This window comes from Nothobranchius furzeri, chromosome 5 (genome assembly GCF_043380555.1).
Source record: "Nothobranchius furzeri strain GRZ-AD chromosome 5, NfurGRZ-RIMD1, whole genome shotgun sequence".
Taxonomy (NCBI): Eukaryota; Metazoa; Chordata; class Actinopteri; order Cyprinodontiformes; family Nothobranchiidae; genus Nothobranchius; species Nothobranchius furzeri.
In genome coordinates, this window is record NC_091745.1 from 8,729,889 (window position 1) to 8,751,223 (window position 21,335).

Consider the following 21,335-nt stretch of genomic DNA (forward strand, 5'->3'; position numbering starts at 1 on the left):
TATGTGCGTAAGACAAATGGTAATTTTTTATAAATTGATTATTTCTTCTGGAAAAGGGGGCAGAAATTATAAGATGTTTTTCTTCATTCTGCTCCTTTTCATTCAAATTTGATTTTTTTGTTATGCATTTCTTATTGTTTATATGTTTTATTTGTTTTAATTTTGAATGAAAGAAAAAAGAGAGAGAGAGAGAGAGAGAGAAAGACTTGTCATCCAAAATGGGACTAAGCCCGACCCAGCCTCTGAGTGCTTTTGTGCAGCCTTCAGCTGCAGTTTAAAAATGCCAAATCTCCATTTTTGGTCCAATTAGAAGGTTTTTATGTTTTTATGTTGATGAGAGGCTTGACAAAAAAATTCTGATAAATTTCAAAAATAATTCTTGGGAAATGTTTTGCACGGAGCAAAAGAGTCACAAATTCATTCCTACCCATGGTTTTTCATTAAAATGGTTCATTTAAAGCAAAAATACCATTTTTAATGCTGAAGAACGTTTTGTTCTTCTTGAACAGCTAATCTAGAGTCCAGCGGTGTCAGACTCAAACTTCACCTGAGACGAGTGCCAACGAAAGCAGAAAGCGTTAAAAAAGTTCATTCTGCATGTTTCCAAATATATTGCTGAAAATATTCATACATAAACATGAACCTTTTTTTCAGTATAGATTATCAGAAGAACCACATTTTACTGGATATTTCACCTAAATTGATTAATTTACATTAATTAATGAATTCACATTTTACATAATTTACATTTTCATAATTATTTAGTACACTCAATAATTATTTAGTACACTCAATTTGGTCGCCTAAAAACACACCTTCTCCGCTTGGCGTTTCCTGAACATGTTTGATTCGGCCCTCTTTTACGTTGAATTTCTTTCACAGTTTTCATTGGTTCACTCTATCACTTGTTTTACATATCTGTCCTGTACTAGAATGTTTCACCTGTTTTTGTATTTTTAATTGCTTATATTTTTGAATTGCTTTTATTTTGATTTATTTAATATATTTGTACTTCTACTGTACCATGTTCAGCGCCTTGGGCTTCCTGACAGGGTTGCGGAAGGAGCTTTATAAATAAAGCTTTGATTGATTGATTGATTGATATTTAAATTCTGTCGATTGCTTCAAATATTAATTCTTAAAACTCCCCAAAAAATTGGGAAAAATATAAATTTTAATTGACTATAAATCGGGCTAAAGTAGCTGGGGAGAGGGACGTCTCGACTTCAGCTGTTGCCCCTGCGACCTGACTCCAGGAAAGCGGAAAACGATGGATGGATGGATGGATGGATGGATGGATGGATGGATGGATGGACTATAAATCTGAAATAAGTGTACTGTTGTCTTTCTGAGTTGAACACACCCACCTGCTGCCCAAACACAAAATGCTTTTCATTTTTTCCCTCTAAAATTCACCTCTAATTTATAGGAACATATAAAAATGGAAACTTGCGTCCAAATAATAATAAAAACAGAGAAACTGATATTACTTATCTGAAAAGGTACATCAAACAGACACGGTATTTAACCTTCGACCCCCAGCGGAACCCTGTGGTGGTTTTTAGTGAACAGCCGTGGAGCGATCGACTCCCTGCTGCTAACAGGATAATCATCTCTGTGCTTTCATGTAACCACTAAAACGGCATTTTTCTGCCTCTGGTGGTTAAAGCAGACTCACTGCCCTCTGCTGCAGCTCCTTCCTCGTCCCAGCTGTCACGTGTTAGCAGGACTTTTGACCTTTCCCAAATATAAACTTCCCTGGCTGAGGGACAACCTGAAGAGGGAGGAGTCTGACACGGTGAGTTCAACCTGGGACCGACTGAAGGACAAACAAGCAGAAAAACAACAGTTCTGAGAAGCAAAAAAGAGGATAGCGAAGCTTACCGAGCGCCTGAAAAAGTAAGTGTTTACAAGATTTGACCTTTGAGTATTCCTGCAACAGTAGAAGGGCCCGCCTCTAAGTTTATTTTTAGACGAGCAGATGTCAGAAATGCTGGAACCACTGTGAGTAGACTTGTTGCATGGGATGCGTATGTTTGAGATTTCTTGTTGTGCTAAAGCTTTAACCTGGGTCTGTTTATGTTAAACCTTGGTTACCTTTTAGAATCACAACCAGCTGAGTGATAACAGGAACGCTGCTCTTGTTTGACTTGTCCTGCAGATGTCTTCAGCTGCTTTAGCTGCTCGTCGGGTTCTCGCAGCTGCGTCACAATCAAGCCACGAGGGAGCAGGTCAGTGAATGCAACCTTACGCTCAACAAACTCTTAGTTAAGATGATTGTTGCACTGAGACACATTTTGGTCCGAGGCTGGTATGGTGTCAGTCTGAACTTTTGGTTGGGTGTGTTTTCCACAGCCAGGACCTGGAAGATCCTGACATTCGTCCTGGCCTTGCCCGGTGTGGCCGTCTGCATGGCCAACGCCTACATGAAGATGCAGGCTCACGGACACGAACAACCAGAGTTTTTGCCGTATCAACACCTGAGGATCCGCACCAAGGTGAGCCTCAGGGTCATGGGTTAACCGCCTCGTCTGAAACTTGTTCATACTAACCTGTATCATTCCAGAAATTTCCCTGGGGAGATGGAAACCACACTCTGTTCCACAACCCTCATGCCAACGCTCTTCCTGACGGCTACGAGAGCTCCCATCACTGAGTCGGCGTCTGTCAGCTGAGTGTCTGTGGTCGATCTGCTCTCATTATACTGACCAAAGAAGAAGCAGGACCTGGAATAAACCTACTACCTGTTGTATCTCGATGAGAGCTGCTGCTGCTGCTGCTTTATCTATTAACACTCAAAATGAGCTCGGGTATCTTTACCGCACTAGAAATGCAGAAATTTTAAAAAGTAAAGGTTAGCGTTTCTCACTGCCTTGCATATTTTAACGACTGAATTATCTCAACAGCTCCTCGTTCGTTCCAGCTGAAGCCTGTTAATGAGCCACTAAATTAAATCAGGTGTTGAAGCAGAAAATCTCCTGAAACATGCAGGTCAGGGTGCTAAGGATGCATTAGAGACTTGCAAAAAATATTCTGTGTGTTTCACAGAAATCAGTCGAACCTGAGATTGCATCGCTCCCTATGAGCTCAGACGTTGTGCTGAATGGACGCGAGCAACGCAATTTGCATATATGGTTACAAGAAACTGACGATCTGCAGCTGAGAAAATGAAAGGCCTACTTTACAGCAAACGCTTGACTTGCATCTGTGATAAAACTGCAAGTTTATAAACCGGGCTGCATTCCAGTTAGCTTATTTGCATTTAATCAGCATGCATGGCTGCAGGAGTGGAATGCAGGCAATATTATTACACCAGTTTGATATTTTGCAATTCAAAATGTCATGAAACAGGCCTGTAGAAATACCTGGATCTACAAAGCCAACTAAGTCTGAGCTGAACTGATGGTTTTGGGCTTTCTAACATTTAGTTGCTTCAGAAACCTGCACAAACCTGTTAAATCAGTCATTCAGTGACTTCCTTTACCCAATTTCTCTGATGACTAAACACACTGAGGTTTCACATCAAATTTAAGACAAATGCATGAGCCTTTTAGCCTTTATTTCAGTACAATTACATCTAAATGTTAAGTAGATAGTCGTTTCATTTGTGAATCAACCTACTGTAAATTTACATGTGTACTGATTAGTGATATCCAAGTGTGTCTTGCCTCTGAGCTAAAAGAATCAGGGGGAAAAGGGGGACTGTGTTAATTATCAGACTGGTATTGATCTTCTAAAGACGTAAAATCTTGATGAACAGAATTACGAGGAAAACGCAAAAACATGATAAACCTGCAACTCTTTCAGAAAAAAGCCAATTTGGTCATTAAAAGGCAAGCGTTGGTGCCTAAAAGTTCATTTTTTCACAATTTTCTGTTTTCTCTCCCCTAAAAATATGATTTGTTACAAACATCCTTGGTAGAGATTTAACGACCCAGAAACACAAGCTGAACTGTTGAGTTTTTGTTTCATAAACAGACTCTAACGTCAAACCAAAAACATTTCAGCAAACAGCAACATCTTCTTGAAGTTCTAGTTAGAGACCTGTAGAGGGAACACACACACACACACACACACACACGTGCCTACAATGTGAAACAACTTTAAAGTGTTTTAAATGGCCTACTGTCTTGTTTAAAAACTAAAATAATTAGTTTTTATATGTTTTGTTACATTCAATAACATAGCAGCGATAGACAAACCCTATTGCCCTTGCCACTAGTACATCCTCCACCAGGACCGGACATGAGGGCTTGGTGATGAACGTACTAATCCTGATACTCCATCTGGGTGATTTGGTCACTTTGCAACAACGGTCTAAAGGAGGTTAAATGAACTCAACTAAAACGAGAGATGACCAACACACCATCAGACGACATCATCCCGGTATCGCGTGAAAGAGGAAACGCTGAAGCACGTCTCAGAAAGTTCAACCCTACTTGATGTCACTGTCCACTTAACTGATCCGTGTCCCTGAGACACGAGGACTCTTACTGAAACTGAGCAGTCATCAAACACCGTTACAAAAGGAACCAGGACTTTATCATTTTTATCATATACTGATGCTTTTACCCAATAAAAATACAAATAATCAAAAACCTTTAAGCACAAACACCAGGAGGCAGAGAGATGTCTGAACAATATATTTGGAGACATGAATTCATACAGGACAATTCAAACTCAATGCAAATCTATTTTTTCTACATTTATGTACAAAATAACCTGATCTCAATAAACTCTGCTACATCAAATGTACAGGCGTTCGTTTCCCAAATGAAAAGGGTAAAAAATAGTCGCTTCACAAATGAAAATAATCCATTTTATCGGAAGTATGCCATGAATTATATCAAAATTTAAAGAAGTTTTTGCTCAAAATACCATGAAATTAAATCTACACTTTTGTTAGCGCAAAAGAAAAATGTTTATCACACAGCCGTGTTGTAAAGGAAAACAATGATGGCACCTTCAGGGTTGGTTCTCTGCCTGATGAGTTTATCCGAAGCCCCCCACTCAGCCTAAAGCCCCCGAGGCCAGGCTCAGCAGATCCTGTTTCAGAGTGTCCGTACAGTCGGCCTCTCTGGCCAGTCTGTGAAGACAACCAGCAGCGACGGAGGTCAGAAATGGCCTAGGGTAGTTCTGATAACCCAGCAGCAAGGACAGGCAGGCCCGGCCCAGAGAAGGGTAGCTGTGCCGCTGGGAAAACCAGTACAGCTGTGGGAGCAAAGCAACGAGAGCTCCAGACTCACGGGAGCTCTGATCGGCTGGTTTCATCGGCTGGACGTCCTTCTGCAGCTGCGTTGGTCCCAACGTCTTCACTTCTGGATCGAGGGACTTCACAGGCGTACGGGCCGATTTAGAAACAGAAATAACTCTCTTGATGGTGTTTTCATCTAGGCTCGTTTTGAGTCCTGTGATGACTTCCTGTATTGTTCCAGCAAAGGACGAGTTCTTACTTTCTGTTTGCTGCAGTAAAGCGTCGAGTTTCCTCGCCTGTTCAGTCAGCTCCAGCTCAGACGTCAGACTCGCCAGGTTCTCCTCGGAGTGTTCTTGGTCCGTTTTAGGTTCCGTCTTCTCAGCATCGTCCTCTGTGGGAGCAGCTCTACAGGCACCAGTAGCTTTGGTGGAGCACGACATGAGGAATGAGACTAAACTATCCTCCAGCTCCTCCTTCAGCTCGTTTACCAAAAACCTGCACGCCCCAATCATCATCGCACCTAAAGGTGACTTCTGAAAGTCTTCCTCTGTTCCACGTTGGTAGCCACCGAGTCCACGAAGGACCGACGTGTCTAAGAGCTGACACTGGCCTCTGCTCTGCAGCTCGTTCCTTTGTGGATCCCTGCTGAGGCGACATCCATGCAGGTAATGCAGCACCGGGAGTAGCATACCCGCGCTAACATCTTTGATACAAATAGCTTCGTCGGCTTTGCCCTGAGACTCTCCAAACCCGCCTCTCAACAGGGCCCTGAAGTACTCCGAGCCGGCGCCGTCTGCCCCCTCCAGTCCCGCTAGAGCCTCCCTGTTGGCTGGGACCCTGGTTCCATCATCAAGCAACAAGACCAGGTCAAAGTCCGACGCCTCGTAGGGACACATCTCAGCAAGGCGTGGCTTCTTCAAGGGAGGGGGCAAATCTTGGTCAGAGTTACTAACACACTGGGCTGTAACTGGACTCCTGTTCTCTTTGATCAAGTCAGTCTTAACGGTCCCCGTCAGAGCCGACAAGCACCCAACCAGGACAGAGAAATACACAGAGTGTCGCGGGGAGCTCACACCTGGGCGTGAGGAATTAAATAAATCAGAAAGCAGCCTTCCACACTGATCTTCATCTTCCTCATCCTCATCGACATCGCAGTCAAGAGGCAGCAGTGCCAAAAGAAGACCGCCACTATCCAGGAGAAGCTTCCTCAAAAGGGATTTGTTGCTGGAGAGAAAAACACAAGCTCATCGTATCTGGTCTCCTTCTGGGATCGTTTTGATGCAATTATAAACTAAACTACAGTCAGTCAGAGGCTGCTGTGGCGTTTGTAATCCAAAGTACAGGTCATGAAGACATCTGCTACTCACCTGCTGAGGAAAGGCAGAGAGAGCGCACAGTTCATCTTATCAGACTCAGAACCCGACAGCATCACATGTGCAAGAACACCGGAGCCGAATCCCGACTCACACTGAACACGCAGATTATTCAGAAGAGCAGCACCTGTGGAGTCAGCATGTCTCAGTACAAATTCAAACTGATGCTTTTAAATGATTGTTTTTATTTGATGAAACGGTTAGATAAGCCGATGAGCTGCATTAACCTTACCCAGCTGTTTAACTTTGGCTTTGACTCGCTCCGTCTGCCTCGCCTGTCCCTCTGATCTCTCATCCCTCAGGCAGAGATGGTGACAAATCAGAGCTACTGAACCAGTCCGCACCAGCGCCTGCAAACAATTTGGGTTGCAGCTCAGACGGCAAAGCATACGGAAGCACCTGCTGCTGGGGTCCTGGTGCTGAGTGAGGTAGTAAAGCAAGCCGGACATGACGCCTGAGCTGACCAGAGTGGCGCTGGGGTCGCTGGCGTGGGAGAAACGGGACAGCAGCAGCAGGATGGGAGACTCTGTGGTCCAGGGTTCAGGGTGGTAAGGGTGGTGATAGGCGGCGGGACGAGGAGCAGACGGAGGACTTTCAAGAATGACCTGAGTCAGGGAAGCTGATGATTGAGCTTTTCTTCTCTTCTGTGGAGAAGAGAACTTTGTTGGAGAGATGGGTGTTTGGGGTGCACTGGGAGCGGAGGTCGAGATGGTCGGGGTTTGTGGTGGAACAGCACTGGAGGGGGGGGGATCAGTGACGCTCCCTGAAGAAGATGAGACAGGTGACGATGACTGAGCGGGTTTTTTAGGAAGAACAGAGACAGACGAAGAGCTTTTGAGGGAAGGACTGGAATATGGGTTTGGAGAGGAGGTCTGAGAGGACGAAGCTGGTGGGACCTGAGGACTGCCCCAGTCTGAATCTACACCGGATGCATCCAGCAGGTCCCCCTCAGAAGAGATCAGTCCCTCCGACAGCAACCAGGACCTGCAGAGTAACAATGTTGCACATAAAGAAGCTGAATCTTAAAGCATACAGCTGTAATAAAACAAGTTTTCATACCTGAGACTTAAGAAGCTGGAGGAACCTTGCTCCCTCTTGAATCCCTCAGGAGCAGGAAAGTCAAACGACTCTAAACATGAAGAGGGACGCAGCTCACTGGGAGACATGTTGGAGGACAGGCTTCCATCCACTTTCTCCACCGCCTGTTCCTCTCCTCTGGTGAGTTTGACAAGCAGTGAAACGAGTATCGGGACCAGCCCCAGCTCTTGCAGCTGTTCCATAGCAGACTCGTCAAAAACAAAGTCCACACAGGCCAGAACAGCCAGCTTAGAAAGAGGGTGACTCTGATGAGAAGATAAAAAGTTAATCAGCACCTCCAACCCACCACTCTCTTTCACCTTGGCCCGGTTCACGGCCTCTTTGCAGCACAAACACAGAGCCTTAAAAAAGACTCCAGACTTCAGTGGGTCCCTTTTAACCTCCTCAGTGAATTTCTGGATGACCCCCAGGGACCCCACGAGAGGTCGCAAGCAACCCTGAGAGCACAAGTTAGCCAGTGTTTTTAGTGCTAGCTCCTCAAAAGGTTTACCAGACTCCCCCGATGTCATGACACCAAGCTGAGCAAGGACCCCAGAACGGGACACCTCCCTGGAACATTCCACACCACAACCCCTGGTCAGCTCGTGGAGGGCTCTTAGCGCCGCACGCCGCAGCCCGTGGGGATATTCAGGGGTAAGGAGAGGAGCGAGAGCAGATAATGTCCCTTGGGTGATCAAGGAGAGGCGGTTTGAAGGCGTGTCTGAGAGGTAGAGAAGCGCCCGGGCAGCTGACTGAGCACACTCAAGTTTAGGGCAGGAGTCAGAGGGCGGAGAAGCTGTGGGGGACGATGGAGCAGATGACAGAGACACACAGAGGAGGAGGAGAGGAACGCCACCTGTGTGACAACAGAAAGGGACTTTAAAATAAATCAACTCAAAGTAGGGCTGCACGATATTAGGAAAACCTGCGATATTCGATAACAGTGCTTATTATTGCGATATCGATATTACTCGCGATAAATGAACAAATACTAAAGTATGCAGTGTTGATGTCGTCTGGCGTGTGACGTCTGCTCTGGGTTCAAAGCAAACAAAACTAATGCATGAATTCCATTACAATATAACGTTTTTATTGCAAAAATATGCAGCTGCACCTGCTACTGTATTAGCAGCAAAACAACAAACTGCATGCATGCAGTTTCTCAGTGACTTTAAAACATCACCTCCACCATAAAACTTTTTCTGATGCTCCAAATACAGAAAAACATCCCTTACCAGGGTTTTTGAGTAAATAAAAAAAAATCAGAAAGTAAGTTTAAATGTTAAATAATAGTTAACATCACTTACATGCAACAGCAAATTCTCTCATTGCTACTGAACATTTTCTCCACTTATGTGGTTATGATATAAGGCTGTTGCTGTAATTGGGAAGTGATCTGTGCTGGGCCAAACTAGGAGAATATTAAGATTTTCTGAGGGAAAGAGAAAAACAATTTTCTACCTTTCAGAAGAGGAACTGGCAAAAAAAACTACATGGAAACTATGTGAAAACGTTTGTTTTTAACCCTAAATTGAACAAGTTTACCTAGTTCTTAAAAAGCAGCTCAGATGATGAAACTGCAACTATGATTCTGATAACAAGCTAACAAATTGAACTAGCTCCTCTTAAGATAACCGGCTAGCAGAGCTTCTGACTGAGTTTATGTGCAGCAGCAAATCAACTATCCTGATTAACAAGGTTATAAAAGCTCACAAATGAAAAATCACTTTGATGTGTGGGGGAACTTTTCCAGGCCCTTTTTAGCAGCTCAGGGTGGGACTGGGAGGAGAGTGCTGTAGCCTTTTAGCTGGAAGCTAACCGGAGCCTGGGGCTAACACTAGCGACATGAAGGTGGGTTGGTTCACCGGCACGTGTCGGAGTCAGCCCGGTAAAAATGATTAACGACACCGAGCGGACTCACGTTCACGTTTGAAAGCAGCGCTGAATCCAGAAACATCAGCACAAAGTGCGTTCGTTGCTCTGAGCCAGCATGATGAACAAGGGAACGGCGCCGTTTGGGTGTTGCTTTCCATCCTAAGGGTCTACGTAGGGGGCGGGCGTATTACGTGAACGGACCCATCTGATTGGCCGCATATCAGAAGGACTACATTTGATTGGTCAAATAATACTTCCGCGTAAAAAAAACAGAGCTGGTTTACAAAAAGCTGATGTATGACACGGATGGAAATGTTGAACCAAACATTTATCGCTGTTTTTGACGTGCTTTGCGATGGGCCTATCGCACCTCCTGTTAACCCGATGACGATAATTTTTCGATATATTGTGCAGCCCTAACTCAGTTATTTCAGAAAACACATCAATCACAGATAATGCTCTATCAAAGCTTGTTGATGTCCAAAGATTTAGATGCTAAAGATTCTTGGAACCTGTGTATAAAGTTCCTATCCTTGCTGGATGCTACTGATACATATCTGGTTTATTTATACCCTGAGGTTGTAATACTAGTGTGTAAGTAACTAGACTTGTGCATATCTTATTGCACTTTCAGTAATGAAGTGAAAGATGGCCACATTTCATCATTACCAGCAGAATGGATGAGCTCAGAGCTCTCTGGATCCATGGCCAAATTCCCCAGAGCCCGAGCTGCCCGGTTCTGGACCGACTCCAGAGCCACATTTCTCTTCATGATGTCCACTAAGACAGACAACATAAATAAATGCATAATATCCCACTGACTCTAATAATTGCAAATAGCAAAAAATGGATCAAGATCTAATCCTCCATATAAAGAAGCATCACTTACCTACAATGTCTATTCCTTGCAGCCTACGGACCTGTTGTGGAAAATTATTTGAAATTTAAACAAACGTAGTTTAATTAATTTTATAAATATATAAATAAAATGTATAAATATTTTAATAAAAGTGGAACATAGCCTTTTTATTCCTAACTCACCTCTAGGCGCGTCTCTGGCTCCGTGCAGCAGTTGGCCAGAATGCTGAGAGCCAGATCCAGAGTCTTCCTGGAGGAGTCTGGGTGTTGAAGCAGGGTCAGCAGGGGTCGGAGTCCACCGTGTCCTCTGAATCTGGCAATGCCAGCCTGGTCTCCCTTGATGTGCTGCGTCCGGATGGCCACTAGGGCTCGCCACTGAGAGACTTTGGCCCTCTTGTCTATTTCTCTGCTGTTACCTGGCCTAGCCTGCTGTTCGCCCCGCGGTGACTCGGGTCTAAGGTGAGTCAAGCACCAGGTTAAGGAAGACTCTGGTGATGCTTGGTGACCCTCTTTGGGGTGAACTCTCGAGTGTTTCCAGTCACCTTTCACCACTGACGAATACATGGCTCCTGACCAGCAAGCCACGTATAAACTTAGCTTAACTTTCTGTTTGCCTGCATAGACAGATATCACAGATAAGGTGATGATTTATCCCTGGACTCTTCCAGCGAACTAATAAAAGGTTAAAAAACATCTCTCTTCACTTGAACGTGTTAGCTAACTACTCAACACGTGAACCTGGGCTCTTCCTCTGTTCCTTTTTGAAGTATACAATCCGCGGTTCTGAATAACTGGCAAAATCAATACAAAAAAACTACAGCTCACGACAAAAGTAAAATTGTACCACCTGACGCCGCAATTGCTGACGGGAAATTGAGTTTCCAACTCCAGGTCCACTCCCTACAAAGAGGCCTACAGCGTGATTAAGCCTAGCAGGCGTTATTCTACGTAATTGTTGTGTATCTGCTCAATGTTACATTATTTGCATATCGAACTACAAATAATGACTCTATTTTATTAACCTGGTGTTGCCAATGCCCGAAAAAAATCGTTAAACAAAATGCAATCGCCTGTGTTAGCCGCTAAAGCCATCTTTAGCCAAACAACAAAACGGGGGCGGTTTCTGGAGTGAGCGGAGAACAGAGAGGTGGACCTTTTGTAAAATTCTGGGATTTGTAGTTTAAACTCTGTTTCTGTTCGCTCTCCTAACGTACGTTTTTACCTTCTAAAACTACATTTTCCATACTAAAGTCAGATAGGAGCGTGTGCAAAACAAGCCAATGCGTTTAGGGATTGTAGTTCGTCTCAGGCTCAAACTGCAGGTTTCAATGGACAAAACAGACTACAATTCCCAAGTTACCTGGTATCGTTGTAAAATCCATCGGATTTTCTACGCAACCACGTACATCGGTGAATCTGAAAGGTTGTTAAATTCTGCGATAGAAGAAACACCGCAAAAATATATATTAGGTTTACTGGGAAGACATGGAAATGATCGAGACGATTGTGATACCAAATACTGAGGTGGAATCAAAGGAAACAGTTGTGTCTAGCGGGGACACCGATAAAAACAAAGCGGGTAAATATTAAATGTGTGAAAGTAAACAGATGTAGTCATCGCGTATCATGAGAGAAGGGTCTGATGCGTGAGTGCGTTGGTAACATCTGATAGTCTGCATAGTCACTAACTTTGAGAAAATGTCGCTTTCATTACTTAAAGCTAAAATGTTATTCATATTATAATTTTAAAATATGGTAACTACGGAAAGTGTGTACACACCAATTAAACATCTTTTCTTTTGCCTTTACTTTCTTTTGTTTCTAGAGTTTATTTGGACCCTGCAGGCTACATGGCACCTGGTCAATACCCGGTTAGGAATGGACCAGGCCTTTGACCAGCCAGTATGCAAGAAAAAGAAACTGTGGGAACTGGTGGCAGAGAAGGTGAATGCTAAGCTGCTGGAGTCAGGGCTCACTGACATCAGTGTGAAGGCTTACGAGTGTGACCTCAAGTGGAGAAACATGCTGGCCACATACAGGAAGAACACAGAGCGGGCCAAGAGACTGGGAGTCACCAGTGTCCACTGGGAGTTCTTTAAAGCCATGCATGACGTGTTGGGTAAAAGCAGGGAAGAGATCGAAGCCCAGCATCAGGCCAAGCTCAGTGGGACCAGAGTGGGCAAGGCCATAGCCAGCAAGAGGTTCACCCCAATCCTGCCTACGCCTCCGGCAACAGCAGCCACCGTCTGCCCCGCCAGACCTCCTCAGGATGTCCTGCAGTTGTACATGGAGCTGCAGGAGAGGAAGCTGAACATGTGGGCACAGCAGAAAGCACTGGAGGAGAGGAAAATAGACGCCATTAACAATCTAGCTCAAGCTATCGCCAGTCTGGCTCAGATGAACAGTGCGCCAACGTCAAAGGATGGGCACTAGACCAGAGAGGACAGATTTGGTTGTTCCCCAGAACTGTTTTAAAACTATAAAAATATAACAGCTTGTTGTGGTACAATGCCTTTAATATTTCCACTGGGTGTGACAGAAAGAAAGGTAGTATTTTTTCAGTATAAGAACACATAGATATTTTTATTGTTTCAAATGATGGTACGATTATTTTTATACCTGTTCTGACAAATCCACTTGAAATGTTTGAAGAAGTGAATGGAAAGAGTAAAACGTGGATGTAACAATAATCGGATGTCGCTGCACCAAGGTTAAAAACACCATTAAAACGCACAAAGTGTAAAGTGAAGCTATTTGAAATTATCACTAACAGATGGGATGTGTTCATATTCTGTAGGATTAGAAAGATGTCAGTAAGTTCTGTCTTTCGGACTGCTTTCTATTAGGACAATTCAAAATCCTCGTCTTTGTTTATCATTTCTTCCAGAGTGGTGCTCCCCCCTATCTGGCCACACTCCTGAACAGACACTCCCCATCATGCGCTCTGCGCTCCTCTGACCAAGGCCTGCTCGCTGTCCCTCGTTCTAGGTGTCGTACCCGTGGGGACCGGGCTTTCTCAGTCCTAGCACCGTCACTCTGGAACCAGTTGCCACCCTCAGTTAGGCTGTCCCCATCTCTGCCAGTCTTTAAGAGTCACCTAAAAACACACCTCCTCCGCTTGGCGTTTCCTGAACATGTTTGAATTTGGCCCTCTTTTATGTAGAATTTATTTCACAGTTTTCATTGGTTCACTCAATCCATTGTTTTACACATTTGTCCTGTACCAGAATGTTTCATCCATTTTGTAATTTGTATTTTGTAATTTGAATTGCTTTTATTGTTGGATTTATTCAATATATTTACCTACAACTGAACCATGTTCAGCGCTTTGGGCTTCCTGACAGGGTTGCGGAAGGCGCTTTATAAATAAAGCTTTGATTGATTGATTGACTGGGCGATATGGCATTAAATCAATATAACGATATATTGAGGATTTCACCTCGATAACAATAAATGGACGATAAGTACAGGTATGCGCAGAAACAGAAGTTGTCCACTAGATGCGGCTGTCACGTGTGTTACCTTGAGTCACATTTTTACGTAACTGGAGGTGGTACAGCTTCTTAAAGGGACACGAACGTTGCCAACCTACACACATCTTTTAAATTTTATCAAATTTATTAACGTGGGAAAAAGTGATCTCGGTAAGAGTCAGAAATTTCGATAATGATAAATTTTCGATTTATTGCCCAGCCCTACTTTCTATATCCAGAGCATCACAGTTTAATCACGAATAGTTTAAACAAACTGATGTGAATGTAATAAATTGTAAGACAGGAATAGTTCATTATAGTGAAACTTTAATCACTCCTGCCGTGAGTGTTACCTTTAAGAAGCGATTCCTCTCTTGCCAAAGCTGCTTATATCTGTAATCTGTCCCTACTTGAATAAAACCAATCGGGTCTTTGGTGCTGCTCATAGTTTAATACCACTTTGGTTTTAATTGATAAATCTTGTGTTGCATCTAATACAATTTAAGTTCAAAATGTACTATTCAGAAACATTTTTTAAATCCATCCATCTATTTTTGTCCACGTATCCGGGTTCGGGTCGCGGGGGCAGCAGCCTAAGCAGAAAGGTCCAGACTTGCCTTTTCCCAGCCACTTGGGCCAACTCCAGGGGAATCCCAAGGTGTTCCCTGGCCAGCTGAGAGACATAGTCCCTCCAGCGTGTCCTTAGTCTTACTTTGGGTCTCCTCTCGGTTGAATGTACCCGAAAAACCTCACCAAGTAGGCATCCTAATCAGATGCCCGAGGCACCTCAACTGGCTCCTCTCGATGTGGAGCAGCAGTGGGTCTACTCTGAACCCCTTCCAGATGACCAAACTTCTCACCCACTCTCTAAGGGAGAGCCCAGCCACCCTGCGAGGAAAACTCATTTCAGCCGCGTATCTGCGATCTCGTTCTTTCTGTCACTACCCAAATCTCACGACCATAGGTGAGGGTAGGAACGTAGATCGACCGGTAAATCGAGAGCTTTGCATTCTGGCTCAGCTCTCGCTTCACCGCGACATACCGGTACAACGCCTGCATCACTGCAGGTGCAGCACCAACCCACCTGTCGATCTCAAGCTCCATCTTTCTCTCACTCGTGAACAAGATCCCTGACATGTAAATGGCATTTTACCCTTCTCCAAATCAAGACCATGGTCTCGGATTTAGAGGAGCTGAATCTTATCCCAGCTGCCTCACACTCGGCTGCGAACCGCTCCAGCGACATCTAGAAATCACGGTCTGATGAAGCCAACAGGACCACATCATCGGCAAAAGCAGACTTGATTCTTATTTTCTTAAATATTTCAGACCAATATAAACTAGTTTGCAACAAAACCAGTTCAAGTAACTTGACATTGTTTTATGGCGATTGTCACACACATTGATAAAACCAGACTCAAGCGTTAACACAAATCTTTATTCTTGCTCAGTTCTGCTCACAGATAGAAAATCGCAGCTGTTCAGCAGCAGACCTGCAACAGTATCCCGTCTACGTACGCCATCGTCATCTTCCTCCCCATCCTCCTCTTCAATCACAGTGTTCTCTTTCTCAGACTCTTCTTCAAGCACTTGACCCAAGTTCACAAACACATTGTGTAACACGCACGCCGTCAGAACAACAGCTCTGGCTCGCTCGTTGTTCCCTATATCCAGATACGTAAGACGTTTGAATCTGCCTTTCAGGCTGGCGACAGACCGATCCAAAATCTGACAGTGCTCCTCCAAAGTTCTGTTAAAAAGCTCCTCCTTTGGGCCGCAACCTCTCCTATATGGGGTTAAAATTTGTTCAGTGAGTGGGTAGCCAGCTCTGGCCACAAGACAGGAGCCTGAGGGCATTAGTTCAGGATGCTGTTTGAGTCTATCTCCCAGAGTCCTGCCTCTATCTAGATCTGAGCCTTTACTGATTCTACAGTGCAAGAACTGGCCTCTAAGACTGCAGACCAGCTCCAGGTTTAACCAGAAGTTAGGATGAGCCTCCTTCTTTGTTTTCTTCTTCACAGGCGCTTCACTCTCAGTTTCAGGTTTCCCTACAGGTAGACGGATAGGAATCCGTGTGTGTCCCAGCACTCCCAGTATCTGAGGCACAGGCTGATCTTCCTTTAGCTCATCTATTCCAAGCTGACTGGAAAATGGAAAAAGTGCCAACAAAGCCTCTCTGTCTGGAAAACAGAAAAAAAACAGAGGTTACAATAATAATATGGTTTGACAAGAAAACAAAAATTCCCAGCCAACCCACCAACTGGCCATCTGATCTGCTGCTCCTGCAGCATGTTGATCCGTTCACAGAAGGAGAAGAAGATCCTGTGGATGTTTCCCTTTTCCAGTTGGAAGCGTTTGGACACAGAGCGGTAGCTGATCCGTTCAGACAGCAGGGACAGAGACAGGAGGACAGTGTGGGACAGAGACAAGCGAGCCCTTCCAGACATCCGAGCCTTAGATTCGGAGCTTTGCAGCAGATCTGTGATGTGCTGGTGAAGCAACATGTCAAGTGACACCAACTGAATATGAAGTATATTGTGAAAAATCCGGCTCATTAAATCCCATTGTATTTTTTAAGTTCGTTTTACTTTCAATTCCATTAATCTGAAACAGCTCCTCACCTGGACAGCTGTGCTGTCCACTGTCTCCGGCTGTCCATCGGACCCTGCCGCCTCTTCCTCCGGTAGGCTACTAGCTGCAGTCGCTGAGGCCACATTTTGAGGACCAGCATTTGTTTTACTTTGCAGTAATTGTACACAAACTGTAGGAAGAGGCTGCGTTTGAAGTTTTGCCATAAGTTCTGACTCCAGGACCTCCTCCACCACCTGATCCAGCCGATGCTCCAGCTCGTTCGCAGACAGAGGCTGCCATTCCCGCTCCATCATATCCAAAACGGCTTTACCCGCCGATGAGACAAGCTCTCGAACGTCCATTCGTTCCGGTGAGCCGTGAAGCAAACCAATTTCATCCATGTGGTTATCTAACAACAGTTTAAGGTTTAGCGAATTATCTTCAAAAGCGGTGAACTTAACTCATTTTCTAGCAACACAATGCTGACCGCTAACATGGCTAGCTCCTAAGCTAATGTTTGTTGCTTTCACGGACTGTCGGGCAAAGTGACGAACCGATGAGACATTTAAAAACCCTGGGAACATGTGTTTTGAGAGTCAGTCAAGACCTAGACCTGCCATATATTTTATTAACGCTTTATGGAAAATCTAATTAATTTGAATAAAAGGAGAAAATAAGTTTTAATAGCATAACAGAAACGTTGAAAATATCAAAGATAACCATGGAATTATAAGGTTTAAACAGCTTTAGTCTCCTTTTAGTTTCTTTTCAATTTTTCTATTAGCTTTTGAGTTTAGACTGACTGAATTTTTTTTCCGGCCCTTTGCTGGAACGTTTTAGCAAAATAGTTTGAGCCAATATACAGATTTTAATTTACCTGACATTTTATGGAGCAAAATAATAGAACACCCTGACAGGCTCACATTAGAAATAACAAGCAATTAAACCGTGGCACTGCATGATTCCAATATTAAAAACTCACTTTTCACCACTGACAGCTAATTGTTCAAAATACCACAGTGCACAGAGGTGAAAAAACCACACAAATGTTTTCATTTTTGATCGGTTACAAGTGCAACTCTGTTCATGTCCCACTGTTTAACAGCTTTTATTTGCAAACATTTAACACTTTAATTAAAATCCACCAGGACATAATCGTCTTTTCTTGGCGTAAATATTACAAGTTTCAAAATCATGCAACCCAGTGTTACGCCTTACACCGAAGTTTTGATGTCCATTTTTTTCTATTTCATCTATAAATTTATAGGGAAATAAGCCATTAATGATGTAAACTAGAACAAAAACTACCTTTTTAAATGCATTTTAGTGAATAAAGAAACCGATGTGCATCCCACTGCACACGGGTTTAAATAGCATACTGCAAAGACTCCCCTAAAATAGTTTTATGCCATCTGGGCGATTATTAGTCACCATCTTTATGATTTTATGGATTGCAAACCAAATACTGGGACAAAAAGGTTAATAATGTCTAGCACAGGGTGTGTTCTGTTTCATTAGCTGCTGATCAAAATAAAAACTACTTATTGGTGAAGTAACAAAAACAAGTATCTATTTTTATTTCAGCATTGTTCAAAAGTTTTTTAAAATACAGATGGTAACTCAGAAATTCACAAACTTCTATTTATGGTTGCAACACAGATCCAGGCCAAAGACAAACAAAACCAATAAACCCTCGCTATAGCAACACAAGCACAAAAGCTTAAACCTCATTGACTCTGCCTTCTCAGCCAACAAATAAAAAGAGCACGAGCAAGGCAGCATGAGTCTTACTCCAAATAAAGACAAGAATTCATTAAATAAGAGGTACAATTCAAAGCTTCAGCCTTCACCAATCAGACGGATGACTGACAGTGTTGTGACAAGTCCATCAGGTATCTCTGTAGGGTCTTGTGAGGAAATATAAATTTATCTAGCATGTACTTGCTAATTTCAAGAAAAATTAACCACTTGGAGCCTCTGCAAATTTACGGCGAATCCATAGTTAGAATCATTTATGCCTCACTTGAAGATGTGTCACTGGCATTGGAAAACTGAACCCACAGAGGCATCACTTCCCAAAAGTCAACCCCTCCCTCAACCAACGTGCCCTCCCTTCCAACCCCCTTGTAGCTCTCGTTTCCCGAACCCCCCCCCTGCCCTCACTGGACTGCCTGCTCGTTGGCTGTGCTGCCAGAATCCTGAGGCTTCATGACGTCAGGAAGTTCTGGGGGAGTGGAGAATGACTCGATCCTTAGCTGCTCAAATGACTCATCTAGAAGACAAACCATTAGACGGAGAGAATCGTGAGGAGGTGTCCGACACAACCAATCTGAGCTCCAAACAAACGTGCTCTAATATGAACAACTCACCACTGAGACGAAAAGCTAATCCCACTGTGGCGGGGGCCTGAGGTCGGGCTGTTTGATTTGTGAAGCCACAGTTTCCAAGAGTTTGACTGTCGTTAAGCAGCACATCATCCTTGAAACAAACACATGAATGAATGAATAAATACTGACAGTCCCTTCATGAGCACTCTGGGAGAAAACATCTTCATTAAAAGCAGTATGTTACTGTAACTGGTCACATGATGTGATCTAAATTCACCCTTTTACATTCAGATTCATTGAAAATGGTATGATGAGACAAAGAGGGAAGAAATTGTATTTAATAAAACAACATTTAGTCAAAAGGATGAGCATGTCCTGCAGCAATAAAACCATTATTACGCTCCTTCATTTCAGTTTTTAAAGATGGCACAATGTTTCATGACAAGTCACCAATCCACCTTTTGTATTTTCCACTTGGGAAGGGCTGATGGAGACTAAAGGTCTACTAGCGAAGCAGTTTCTGAGTCTGTCGGATCAGATCGCCCCAAATCTTCATCCAGATGGTGGTGAACCATCACCGGGTCACACACACTTGTCACACCCGTCAAGTTTTGGGTTTGAAACATGAGGTTTTTGGGGGGGGGGGGGGGTGTCACCTCTCTCAGGTCTCCATTAGTATTTCCCGAGAAAATACAAATCAGAATCAGAAGGGCTTTATTGCCATATGTGCGAGAAATCACAACATTAAGAAATTGCTGCGGTACTTGATGCAAAAAGAAAGATAAAAATAGGAGAAACAATTATAGGAAGTAAGAATATAATCATGATAAAGTAATACTATACATTGGCAATACTGAGAAATGGCAGCTGTATACAAGACAGTGTAGGTACTGATCAGAGCGGATCAGTTCAGGTACAAACACAACACAGGGTCATGTGACCGGGACCAAGCGACTGGAGTGGGGAGCCCTATGACTGTCATTCTTGAGTCCAACAGCAAAGAGGAAGAACCTGTTCTTGTGGCGAGAGTTTCTGGTCCGAATGGATCTGAGCCTCCTGCCAGATGGGAGCGAGTCAAAGAGACTGGTATGTCTTTTTGGGAAACATGGGAAGAGGGCAGAAGGAAGGAGGGCTAAAATACGAGTTCATCGAGCAAACAGGAAACTTGACAGGTGTACTACGATGTCTAGGGCCTCAAAAGTATTACTCAAGCTCACTACTACATCCTCTATAATAACTCTAAATATGTGTAATCATCACATGTATGATGCAGACAGCTGTCTTGACAATGAGTCTCAGTTTTTTTTTAAAGCAAACAACTTCCACATAGATCCTTATTATGACTAAACATTTATGAACATTAAAGTAAATAATCTGCATACAGCAGCTACTCAGAGGCAGTCTCTTTATTATATTAAAAGAAACTGGCTTTAGGCAGCCTGTATGATTCTGTAAAAGCTGTCATACAAACAGAGTTTTCCATAGCTGCTGAATCTCAGATATCCACAAACGCCTGTTAAAGCTGCTGACTCTCTTCCCTCTAAAAGCTAGAGAACAGTTAACTAGTTAATTCATTCTTGGTTGAGTCGAGCTGCATGAAGTTGTGATTAAAAATAACACATGGTTCCTTCCTTATTCTAGTTTGTTTTTTCAAAAGTCCCCTTCTTTCAGCGGTTTTACTCGCTGTTCAGCCCGTTTCCTCCTGCACCACATCACATTCACGTTACTGTAACACCACCATCCAACCTCTGACGCTAGTGGAAGCTGCTGCATGCACGTTGTGTTCCACAAACTCATCTGATATATGTACAGAGCTTATATACAAGGCTTAGGTTACATTTTTGCCATGCTCAATTATAAAACTAACACTTGGAAACGAGCCGGTGGTTTTCAACAGGTAACAGTTTGTGAAAAATTCTGATCAGCAGGATGTGAAGCCAGCAGCTTTGCAGAAAGGACTTCATAGCTCACCTTAAACCTGAGAAGTTATTATTCAAACTGGCAACACAAGAGGATAGTTTCAGCAGCTTCCCGTCCAACGTTTTTGCAGTAGGTGCATCGAACTCGTACAGCAAATATACAGCCTTCAGTTCAGCACCAGCTGAAAATAACTCCTGGCTACTTGAAACATGTCAGTGATCAGTCTGACTAGCTACCAGTTTCAGTTCAAAAACACACATGTGACTTAAACTACAGCAAAAGTTATCAGAATATGACATAATAAGAAGAGCAGACATAATAACAGATTGTTTTGGCCTCCAGCCCTTTATTGTTGCTTATATAATGGGTCATACAGAATCGACTACCTGATTAACTGTTAAAGTGTCAGTTACCCCCATTAGAGTCGTACTCCACTCACATTTCCAGTTTAAAAACACACCTCAGGAAGGAGTTGCCTGGTGCAGCGGATGGAAGACCTGCGGCAGTGAATGATACAGACGGCTAAACCCCCCTCCCCACACCACCGACCCCCCACCTCGCTCAGAGAACCAAGCTGCTAACAAACACACATGCACACACATACACTCCACTCAGACAGATCTCTTTACAGCATTAAATTATCTTTAAAAGAGTAATTTTCTTATAA

At 43.5% G+C, this 21,335-nt stretch overlaps 5 protein-coding genes across 9 annotated transcripts in view; 2 read left to right on the forward strand and 3 right to left on the reverse strand.

Moving 5' to 3' along the window:
• Positions 1-1,705: 1,705 nt before the first annotated feature.
• On the forward strand, positions 1,706-2,758 carry cox6a2 (cytochrome c oxidase subunit 6A2). Of its 3 annotated transcripts, none has more exons than XM_015948756.3 (4): positions 1,706-1,899; positions 2,162-2,231; positions 2,356-2,498; positions 2,567-2,758. In XM_015948756.3, the coding sequence occupies exons 2-4, from the start codon at positions 2,162-2,164 to the stop codon at positions 2,654-2,656; spliced, it is 303 nt and encodes a 100-aa protein (XP_015804242.3). In that variant the 5' UTR covers positions 1,706-1,899; the 3' UTR covers positions 2,657-2,758. The 3 variants fall into 3 exon arrangements, with proteins under 3 accessions (XP_015804242.3, XP_015804243.3, XP_070407506.1); XM_015948757.3 differs by lacking the exon at positions 1,706-1,899 and adding an exon at positions 1,963-2,004; XM_070551405.1 differs by lacking the exon at positions 1,706-1,899 and adding an exon at positions 1,987-2,004 and having other exon boundaries at positions 2,105-2,231.
• Positions 2,759-4,787: 2,029 nt separating this feature from the next.
• On the reverse strand, positions 4,788-11,138 carry armc5 (armadillo repeat containing 5). Of its 2 annotated transcripts, XM_015948374.3 has the most exons (7): positions 10,561-11,138; positions 10,409-10,439; positions 10,189-10,299; positions 7,627-8,500; positions 6,800-7,551; positions 6,562-6,694; positions 4,788-6,418 (listed from the first exon to the last, which is right to left on the reverse strand). In XM_015948374.3, the coding sequence occupies exons 1-7, from the start codon at positions 10,939-10,941 to the stop codon at positions 5,011-5,013; spliced, it is 3,690 nt and encodes a 1,229-aa protein (XP_015803860.3). In that variant the 5' UTR covers positions 10,942-11,138; the 3' UTR covers positions 4,788-5,010. The 2 variants fall into 2 exon arrangements, with proteins under 2 accessions (XP_015803860.3, XP_054596193.2); XM_054740218.2 differs by lacking the exons at positions 10,189-10,299; positions 10,409-10,439; positions 10,561-11,138 and adding an exon at positions 9,566-9,874.
• Positions 11,139-11,739: 601 nt separating this feature from the next.
• Positions 11,740-13,384, forward strand: si:dkey-66i24.7 (uncharacterized). 2 transcript variants are annotated; one of them, XR_011520614.1, is made up of 3 exons: positions 11,740-11,956; positions 12,203-12,924; positions 13,265-13,384. XR_011520614.1 is itself a non-coding variant. In XM_015948754.3 (2 exons), exons 1-2 carry the CDS (start codon positions 11,863-11,865, stop codon positions 12,808-12,810), a joined length of 702 nt encoding a protein of 233 aa, XP_015804240.3. In that variant the 5' UTR covers positions 11,740-11,862; the 3' UTR covers positions 12,811-13,126. The 2 variants fall into 2 exon arrangements, 1 of the variants encoding a protein (XP_015804240.3); XM_015948754.3 differs by lacking the exon at positions 13,265-13,384 and having other exon boundaries at positions 12,203-13,126.
• Positions 13,385-15,267: 1,883 nt separating this feature from the next.
• LOC107378508 (uncharacterized) lies at positions 15,268-16,966 on the reverse strand. The gene is made up of 3 exons (XM_015948760.3): positions 16,472-16,966; positions 16,108-16,339; positions 15,268-16,030 (listed from the first exon to the last, which is right to left on the reverse strand). Exons 1-3 carry the CDS (start codon positions 16,820-16,822, stop codon positions 15,288-15,290), a joined length of 1,326 nt encoding a protein of 441 aa, XP_015804246.3. The 5' UTR covers positions 16,823-16,966; the 3' UTR covers positions 15,268-15,287.
• A 1,347-nt stretch (positions 16,967-18,313) lies between these two features.
• Positions 18,314-21,335, reverse strand: part of elob (elongin B) — a 4,393-nt gene continuing 1,371 nt past the window's right edge. Inside the window, exons 3-4 of the mRNA XM_054740220.2 lie at positions 18,791-18,899; positions 18,314-18,693 (exon numbers count right to left, since the gene is read on the reverse strand). Coding sequence (XP_054596195.1) covers positions 18,581-18,693; positions 18,791-18,899 — 222 coding nt within the window. The 3' untranslated portion in view covers positions 18,314-18,580. The remainder of the gene's footprint in view (positions 18,694-18,790; positions 18,900-21,335) is intronic.

Coding starts and splice junctions, on each gene's coding strand:
- si:dkey-66i24.7 (XM_015948754.3), top strand. CDS start 11,863: ATGGAAATGATCGAGACGATTGTGATACCAAATACTGAGGTGGAATCA. Junction 11,957..12,202: donor CACCGATAAAAACAAAGCGG/GTAAATATTAAA, acceptor TTTTGTTTCTAG/AGTTTATTTGGACCCTGCAG.
- armc5 (XM_015948374.3), bottom strand. CDS start 10,941: ATGTATTCGTCAGTGGTGAAAGGTGACTGGAAACACTCGAGAGTTCAC. Junction 10,440..10,560: donor AGCCAGAGACGCGCCTAGAG/GTGAGTTAGGAA, acceptor TTTCCACAACAG/GTCCGTAGGCTGCAAGGAAT. Junction 10,300..10,408: donor GCAAGGAATAGACATTGTAG/GTAAGTGATGCT, acceptor TGTCTGTCTTAG/TGGACATCATGAAGAGAAAT.
- cox6a2 (XM_015948756.3), top strand. CDS start 2,162: ATGTCTTCAGCTGCTTTAGCTGCTCGTCGGGTTCTCGCAGCTGCGTCA. Junction 2,232..2,355: donor ATCAAGCCACGAGGGAGCAG/GTCAGTGAATGC, acceptor TGTTTTCCACAG/CCAGGACCTGGAAGATCCTG. Junction 2,499..2,566: donor ACCTGAGGATCCGCACCAAG/GTGAGCCTCAGG, acceptor GTATCATTCCAG/AAATTTCCCTGGGGAGATGG.
- LOC107378508 (XM_015948760.3), bottom strand. CDS start 16,822: ATGGATGAAATTGGTTTGCTTCACGGCTCACCGGAACGAATGGACGTT. Junction 16,340..16,471: donor TGGACAGCACAGCTGTCCAG/GTGAGGAGCTGT, acceptor TTGCTTCACCAG/CACATCACAGATCTGCTGCA. Junction 16,031..16,107: donor GCAGATCAGATGGCCAGTTG/GTGGGTTGGCTG, acceptor TCTGTTTTCCAG/ACAGAGAGGCTTTGTTGGCA.